The 7,594-nt window shown below is 37.2% G+C and overlaps 3 protein-coding genes across 3 annotated transcripts in view; 1 reads left to right on the forward strand and 2 right to left on the reverse strand.

Moving 5' to 3' along the window:
* LOC132104241 (U5 small nuclear ribonucleoprotein 40 kDa protein) overlaps positions 1-1,259 on the reverse strand; it is an 8,715-nt gene extending 7,456 nt beyond the window's left edge. The window contains exon 1 of the mRNA XM_059509563.1: positions 1,009-1,259. Within this exon, the coding sequence (XP_059365546.1) occupies positions 1,009-1,119 (111 nt within the window). The 5' untranslated portion in view covers positions 1,120-1,259. The remainder of the gene's footprint in view (positions 1-1,008) is intronic.
* Positions 1,260-1,359: 100 nt separating this feature from the next.
* On the forward strand, positions 1,360-3,896 carry LOC132104244 (zinc finger CCHC domain-containing protein 17-like). The gene is made up of 8 exons (XM_059509565.1): positions 1,360-1,626; positions 1,785-1,864; positions 1,948-2,005; positions 2,090-2,190; positions 2,390-2,481; positions 2,602-2,702; positions 3,373-3,497; positions 3,636-3,896. The coding sequence occupies exons 2-8, from the start codon at positions 1,790-1,792 to the stop codon at positions 3,792-3,794; spliced, it is 711 nt and encodes a 236-aa protein (XP_059365548.1). The 5' UTR covers positions 1,360-1,626; positions 1,785-1,789; the 3' UTR covers positions 3,795-3,896.
* Positions 3,897-4,207: 311 nt separating this feature from the next.
* On the reverse strand, positions 4,208-6,712 carry LOC132104235 (fatty acid-binding protein, heart-like). Its single transcript, XM_059509552.1, has 4 exons — positions 6,555-6,712; positions 5,120-5,292; positions 4,670-4,771; positions 4,208-4,492 (listed from the first exon to the last, which is right to left on the reverse strand). The coding sequence occupies exons 1-4, from the start codon at positions 6,625-6,627 to the stop codon at positions 4,439-4,441; spliced, it is 402 nt and encodes a 133-aa protein (XP_059365535.1). The 5' UTR covers positions 6,628-6,712; the 3' UTR covers positions 4,208-4,438.
* Between the last annotated feature and the right edge of the window lie 882 nt (positions 6,713-7,594).

A 7,594-nucleotide genomic window follows, 5' to 3' on the forward strand; every position in this document is an offset into this window, starting at 1 on the left:
TTCACAATATTCAAATTTTCTGAGATACTGAATTTTGGATTTTTCTTAGTTGTCAGTTATAATCATCAAAATTAAAAGAAATAAACATTTGAAATATATCAGTCTGTGTATAATGAATGAATATACAAGTTTCCCTTTTTGAATGGAATTAGTGAAATAAATCAACTTTTGATGATAATCTAATTATATAATAGTATTAGAGACTCTTTAAGCAAGAAAGCTGTAAAGACTTTGAAAGTTTGTTAGCTTTACAAAGATTGTATTACATATTATTATTCCTGATTGTATTTATATTTTTGTATTATTTATTTATGTAGTTTTTTTTCTTTTCTTTTTGTTTGCACAGACATACAATGGTTGATATTTGAATTAGAACGAAAGTGCATGTAACCTGGAGAAAGATTCACTTAACGAATCGTCTAGGTTTATTGATTCATGCAGAACTAAAAAATATTGCTACTTACTATGCAATCACAAAATAATAGCTGTTAATAGGTGTTCACCGTCTGGTTGACTACATCTTATATAAATTTTTCTGAAAATTCATGTCATATGCACATAAACTGACAGTCACCACTTATAAGCTACTATTAAATATTGTAGACTTAGAAGTTGCTTTGCAATGATTTCATTGAACTGAGTTGAATTCAAAAGATTCAAATCAGTAGGATGAGCCAAAGTCCCATAAATACAATACAGCCAGCATACAACAGCTTGGTCCCCAGGCTAGCTAGTCTTTTCATTCGAATTCAGCTCTCAGTCTGAATGGAAGTCGAGTTTGGTTCCTAACCCTAGGGTTGTGGGTTCGAGTCTCGGGCCGGCAATACCACGACTGAGGTGCCCTTGAGCAAGGCACCGAGACCCCAACTGCTCTCTGGGCACTGCAGCACAAACGGCTGCCTACTGCTCCGGGTGTGTGTTCACTTTGGATGGGTTAAATGCAGACCACGAATTCTGAGTATGGGTCACGATACTTGGCTGTATGTCACGTCACAAAGCCTTATTTACCATAGCAGAGAGCTGCTGGGACTGCGCGGCTGCCACCAGCTCTGTCCGGGGCCTCTTCACTCCGGCGGGAACCACTGCCATCTCTGCGCTGCGCTTCTTCGGTTCGATCATTGTTGTGAAAAATACTCAAACCCCTACGATAAATGAAAAACGATCAAAACTATCAGCTTCTTTTCAAATTAATGATTTCAAGCCATCAACCACTACCGAGCTACACACGCACGCCGAGTAAAACACATCCGGTAACACGAAGGCTTCTGATTGGCTGGCTCACGCACAACGCGATCTCATTGGTTACTGTTTAATCTCTGAACCGGAAGACAATGCACTGCCACTGACGGAACTCATGTTTCATCCAAACAAGGGGAACGCACTGCTCGAAATGTATTAACGTTTTGCGTTGGGATGTTTTGTAGCGTAGTAACTTAGCTCTCGGCATTAACATTTTATTTTACCATTATTATTTTTTTTATTGGATAATGATTTTTGTAATTTAAATTGCGACGATTTAGCACGCCCACTTTGCACTCATCTTGTAGATTATTTTCAAATTGCGGTAAACTGTCATAGACCTAAAGAAATAATAATCTCTCCTAGATCTGACTCGCAGTCCATCGGGTAAGTACATTGATCTTTGCATATTCTTATCTGGCGTGAGATGCATTACATAAACACTAACGATGGCATCTTCAGATTTAGTTTTGTTTCATGCTTCAGCATGACTAGTTTAAGAACTAGCTACAGACAGATGGCAAACCTCATGTGTACTTCTGTAGGTGTGATGGCAGAGGAGCAGATGAGAGAGCCAGTTGGTCTGGATGGCCTGCCTCCTATGTACAGCATTGTGAAGGGAGAGGTTAGATCAACATGCAGAATACAAAATCACATTAAAATATCCAAATATCGATTTATTTACCTTCTTGTTTTCTTATTCACTAGGTAGTTTCTGTCACAACATACGGTGCTTTTGTTAAGATTCCAGGATACAGAAAACAAGGTACAATTGGAGAGTTAACAAGATGTGTGTTCTTATTTAAATGAAGATGAACAAATTTTTGTTTATTTGTGTTTGCATTGGCAGGTCTGGTTCATAAGAGTGAGATGTCATCCTGTCGGGTGGAGAACCCGGCTGAAATTGTTGATGTAGGGGAACAAGTGTGGATAAAAGTAATCGGCAGAGAGGTACATTCAGATTGCATGTATGCAAATACAACAATATCAGTGTCATTTTATACTGTTACCAACATATTTACATTGAATATACTAAAAGATAAATGTATGCTGTGATTTTACATGTAGCACTGAATAAACTTGGGTTTAGTGTCCTTAGAATTCAGATACAGTATTTTGATCATACTTTTTGATTTGCATTCACTATCAGATGAGAGATGATAAAGTAAAACTGTCCTTCTCTATGAAGTCTGTCAATCAAGGCACTGGGCGGGACCTAGACCCCAACAATGTTATGGCAGAGTAAGTGGTTTTATGGTACATGAGTGCTTTTTTTGAGCAAACCAAACCTTGTACTTATAGGAAGTTAAGTATTTTTATTCATAACCATACCAAATTGTGCGTAAATAAATATTCACACAGACAGGATGAACGTCGCCGGAGACAGTTTAGAGATCATACTGAGCAGAAGATCACGCTGGAGGCTGTGCTCAACACCACATGCAAAAAGTGTGGCTGCAGAGGTATGAGGTTGTCAATCTGACCCAGTTCCAGTTTACGTTAGACTTTTGCCCCATTACAAACAGCATATTTTTATCTTATACTCGACCCAAATGCAATTTCATCAGGATTCAGCCAAATTGAAATAACATGTTTTTCTTCAGTACCTTGACTTAAGTACATGTTTTTGTAAAAATAAGAAAATCTACTGAAAAACAAATCTAACTCAGATTATATGAAGGGCAGTGCTAGTGATGTGATTTATTTACATTTCTTTGTTTCTGATTGTCATTTCAGTAGTTACAATGTCGTTCAAAAGTTTGGGGTCAGATTTTTTAAATGTTTTTTAAATAAGTCTCTTATGCTTTGTAAAAAAAAAATACAGTCAATTGTGAAATGTTATTTAAATAACCTTTCTATTTTAATACATTTTATAATGTAATTTATTCCTTTGATGGCAATGCTGAGATTTCAGCTTCATTACTCCAAGTCTTCATTGTCACATGATCCTTCACAAATCATTCTGATATGATTTGTTGCACAAGAAATATTTCTTAATACTAGTAATGTTGAAAACATGTCATGTTTCTTAATATTTTTGTGTAAACTGTGATACATTGAGTGTAATCCCTGAACATCTGTTATGACAGTGTTTTAAGTAATAAGTAATGACTTGTATGTCTGTATTGTAAGGTCACTTTGCAAAGGATTGCTTCTCCAAGCCTGGACTGCAGTACAGTTTAGTGCCAGAAGAAGAGGAGGAGCAGCCACCGCCAACCAGTCAGCAAACCCAGTCAGAGCCCCAGAAACGTAAAAAGGTACAGCAAAATGATTGCACCAGATGACATGCTGGCAGTAATCGGTTGTGTAACCCTGCTCTTGTTTTACTTGTTGCAGACTTCTTGATCTCCCTTTCATTTGCATGCTCATGACGCCCCTTTGCATTTCTCCTGCAGGAAAAGAAGTCTAAAAAAGAAAAGAAGAAAAAGAAAGAGAAGAAAAGAGACCACTCTTCATCTGATAGCTGCGATGAAGATGCCAAACGGCCAAGGCATTCACACGCACATTCAGAAAAGAAGAAAAAACACAAGAAACACAAACACAAGACAAAGTGATCATTTTGGTTTGCGAAATAGTTGTGGTATGCATGTACAAGCTTGTGCAAGAACAAGTTTTATTTTTTGCATGTACATCAAGATTAAATCTATCTAAAAGATTTTGCAATGTATTTTTTTTCCTCAATATTTTTGTTAATAATGTTTGGCCATTAAAAGTTACTGGCTTCACGTGTGAAGGTTAAAAGATTCACTGCGCAACCTCCAACTGGCCTTTCACCCGGAAACACAGACACAAGATCCAGCTGCTTGATTTAGAGCACATGCACTTCACCCAGCAGACACTGGAACATGTTTAAATGAGAAAATATATCAGTGTTTTACACTAAGTCCTGTTAAACAACAAAAACTTTGGCACACATGGCACAACACTGGAGCTGAAAATGTTGACACAATAAATTGCACAAGGTCAATTTGGAGCAAATGTCATTTATTGCAGACCAAAGGCTTATGCCATAACACTGACTGAAGAAGCATATTACACACCCAGTGTATGAGCTCAAATACAGACATCTGGAGGTATGAGGTTGGAATTTTATTTAGTTTTTAAGGAACGGTGCAAATGAAATGGAAGAACACCGCAGAAAAACCATTGGAAATGTACAAAACCACTGATGAGGACGGGTTGTGACCAAGGTGTCCCTTTATTCCCCTTTCACGTAGTGTCGTGTGGATACAACGTCACCAAGCGTCAATGTCTGTTAATAAAAGAGAGAGGTTAGTCTGTTGATGTCGATTCATTCACTCAAACACCCATAAATATTGGCAAAAGTAATTACTAAATGGGCAGCAAAACATGTTTTGCTTTTGCTGACTGTTCTTATAATTCTGTTCCCAGCCAAAAGAGGCACTTACTGTAAGAACACAATACTGACCAGAGTGAGGTTGTTGTCACTGACATCTCGGACCAGGGTTGTCTCTTTATCATCCCATTTCTGAACATGAACCAATTTGCATCCATCCAAAGTTACCACAGACTGATGGACAAACAGAAGCAGCAGGGAAAAGGTAATAAGACAAAGAGTTCGTAATTGGAAAACAGTCTTATTTTTTCTCTTGCTACCCAGGAGCAGCATTGAGTGGCGTTTCTATGTCTACATTAATGACTGACCCGATGAATGTCATGGAATAGGTCAATCTCCCAGAGGGGCTTCAAAGAAACCCTTGTATCCCACCAACAAGACCCTATTGTGTTATCCAAGATGAGCTTAAATGTTTTTCACCCAATTCACAATGTGTCAGTCATGAAATTCTATGTGCATTTAGAAATCTCCAAGCTACTGAAAGTAATAATGTGTGCTCTGTGCACATTGAGATTTTATTACCTTGACTTTACGGTCATCTGCAGTGGTCTCCTCAAACTCCACTCCCAGTTTGAATTTGATTTCTGTGGTTTTGAAAGTGCTGACAGTCTTAAGTGTAATGACGTCGTCTTCCATGGAAATGATAGTTGTGGGCTTGGTCATACAGCCAACCTGACGCGTGGCAAAGCCCACGCCTGATAAATAAACACAACACACACACTTTATAATTTAAGTCATTTCAACATTCCAGATGCAGAGAAATTCACATGGACAGGATCAAGAACCAATGATCATTTTAAACACTGGTGTGTACAGCAAACTAAAGAAGTAAAAAATTAAGTATAATAAATTATTTATTTGTAATTAATATTTGAATTTTACAAATTTCAAACATTTAAAACCCTTAAATATAAAATAATTCTAAAACAAAAAGGATTTTACTGAATAAGGTCTCTAAATATGAAATATTTTAGAATAATTTTAAAAGGGACCACCATTTATTAGAAAAAAATGCAAATGAAGAAAGAAGATCTGCATATCTTAAGGGCTGAGTAATAATTAAACAAAGATTGCATATACATATTCAGGGGTTAGTAACGAATGAAAACCTATGGAATGGTCAAATCAGCACACGTGCAGTTTTGGGAGAATGCAGCAATTACTATTGATTTGTTCAGCAAATACTGTGAGGGAGTATGTGTGTAAATACAGATGGGGCAGATTCTTCTTTGACCACAGATAAAGAGCAGAAAATCAGGGCTCATTGCAGTTCGCTGAAGAGCAGTGAATTTGAAAGCGGTTGGTCGAAAGAAAAAAACCCCCACACTTGCCTCCCTCCTTCCTCTATCTCTATAGAGTTGCACGCTGATTGATTTTTTCCGCCTCATCTTCCACTCTTTAAGCTACACGTCACTCAACACTACTTCAAAATCACGAATACTACACAACTGGCTAAAAACGACCAGCAATCATCCGAGATACATTTCCATATGTTTTGTGTAAAAAAACATCAAGGTTGCGATATAGTTTCAAATTCAGTAGGCAGTATGAACATGTAATTTTTTTTTCTCAAAAATCAAGTTGGCAAAATAAAGGGCTCATTGTATTTTATACAAGAGAACCACAGTAGCTCTACGGTCAGTCTACACTACAGCACGAATCTGGTTGTGTGTGTGTGTGTGTGTGTGTGTGTGTGAAAGCACGTGTGTGATGTTCATCGAGGGAGACCCTCCCTACACCACATGCACTCCATCTTAAACATACCCATGCACACCCATAGCAGCACACATGCACCTGCAAAATAAATGCTCCTCAGATCTTTTTTTCCACTCTGAAGCTATTAGAAACACAAAACCAAATGACATGTGCTTACATGCATCAAAAGGCACACCCTGTATTTAGCAGGAAAGCAATACACACTGCATACATCCACAGCACTCACCCCCTCCTTACTCACCGAGGGCTTTCATGTAGTCATCAAAATTTTTGCTCTCCTTTAAGTTCCATGTGCCAACAAAAACGTCTGCCATGTTTAGAGCTGAGTGAGAGAACAAGAGCAAAGAATGAGAGCGAGAAAGAAGAGTGAGTGAGAGAGAAGGGGAAGACAACCCCACTAAGCTCCTGCAATCTTACTGGTTGATTTAAAACTGCTGTTTGTGATGTCATCACTACAAGCTTGGGGGGTGGATGAGGGAGGAGCAATGTCTGGAGAGAAGAGATGAGAAGAGAAGCGATGAGATGAGATGACAGGCGGGCGGCGGGGGGTCGGAGAGATGGGGAGATGAGAATCATAGGAGAATCAATTATGAAAGATGGACTAGTGAAAGATAAGGAAGTCAAGGGACTGTGCATAATCGCTGCAAGACCTGTGGAAACATTTCGCTTTCTTTGGAGTTTCCATATGAATTTGACTTGAAAAACGTCTGCTAAATGAATAAATGTAAATGTATTGGTCCAAAACTGGCTCCAAATTTGGACTCTAAAGAAAGACTTGATTTGGGATGAAAATTATGGCTGATAAAGATAAGCCAATAATTATGTTAAAAAACAATAAATGGCTGAAATTAAAATTCTATAAATATTTGTCACATTAAATTAAAACACTAAAATACTTTTAAATGCTACAAGTAAATTTAATTAAACATCACAACATAATAATATATACAAATTTGCTAAAGATTATATTTAATAGCATTGTTAAACTGTTAATGTTTTAAAAAATAACTTTAAATGAAAGCAAAGATAATCTAAATGGGGCAAATGAGCATGTACTAAATATCCACTATCGACCCATACACAGAAAAATGAATTGTGTTTTCGCTCAGAAATTGCTGAAGTTGATTTTTAGTGAATCTATAAAGTCAGTTCCTCTCTCATGTTAATTTTGCTACTGAAAAACCTAAAAATGTCTTTTATTTTTTAGATGTGTGTGCTACTGTTGTTATATAAAATAAAAGTCATTTTGTTTGCTATTTTGCTCTTAACATTTATTCACTT

This window comes from Carassius carassius, chromosome 25, assembly GCF_963082965.1.
Source record: "Carassius carassius chromosome 25, fCarCar2.1, whole genome shotgun sequence".
Taxonomy (NCBI): Eukaryota; Metazoa; Chordata; class Actinopteri; order Cypriniformes; family Cyprinidae; genus Carassius; species Carassius carassius.

What these genes read in the sequence shown, in the direction of transcription:
- LOC132104244 (XM_059509565.1), top strand. Translation starts at nt 1,790, where the DNA reads ATGGCAGAGGAGCAGATGAGAGAGCCAGTTGGTCTGGATGGCCTGCCT. An exon ending in TCCAGGATACAGAAAACAAG is followed by an intron (nt 2,006 to 2,089) that starts GTACAATTGGAG and finishes TTGCATTGGCAG; the next exon opens with GTCTGGTTCATAAGAGTGAG. An exon ending in AGCCCCAGAAACGTAAAAAG is followed by an intron (nt 3,498 to 3,635) that starts GTACAGCAAAAT and finishes TTTCTCCTGCAG; the next exon opens with GAAAAGAAGTCTAAAAAAGA.
- LOC132104235 (XM_059509552.1), bottom strand. Translation starts at nt 6,627, where the DNA reads ATGGCAGACGTTTTTGTTGGCACATGGAACTTAAAGGAGAGCAAAAAT. An exon ending in TGACTACATGAAAGCCCTCG is followed by an intron (nt 5,293 to 6,554) that starts GTGAGTAAGGAG and finishes TTTATTTATCAG; the next exon opens with GCGTGGGCTTTGCCACGCGT. An exon ending in CAGATGACCGTAAAGTCAAG is followed by an intron (nt 4,772 to 5,119) that starts GTAATAAAATCT and finishes TTTGTCCATCAG; the next exon opens with TCTGTGGTAACTTTGGATGG.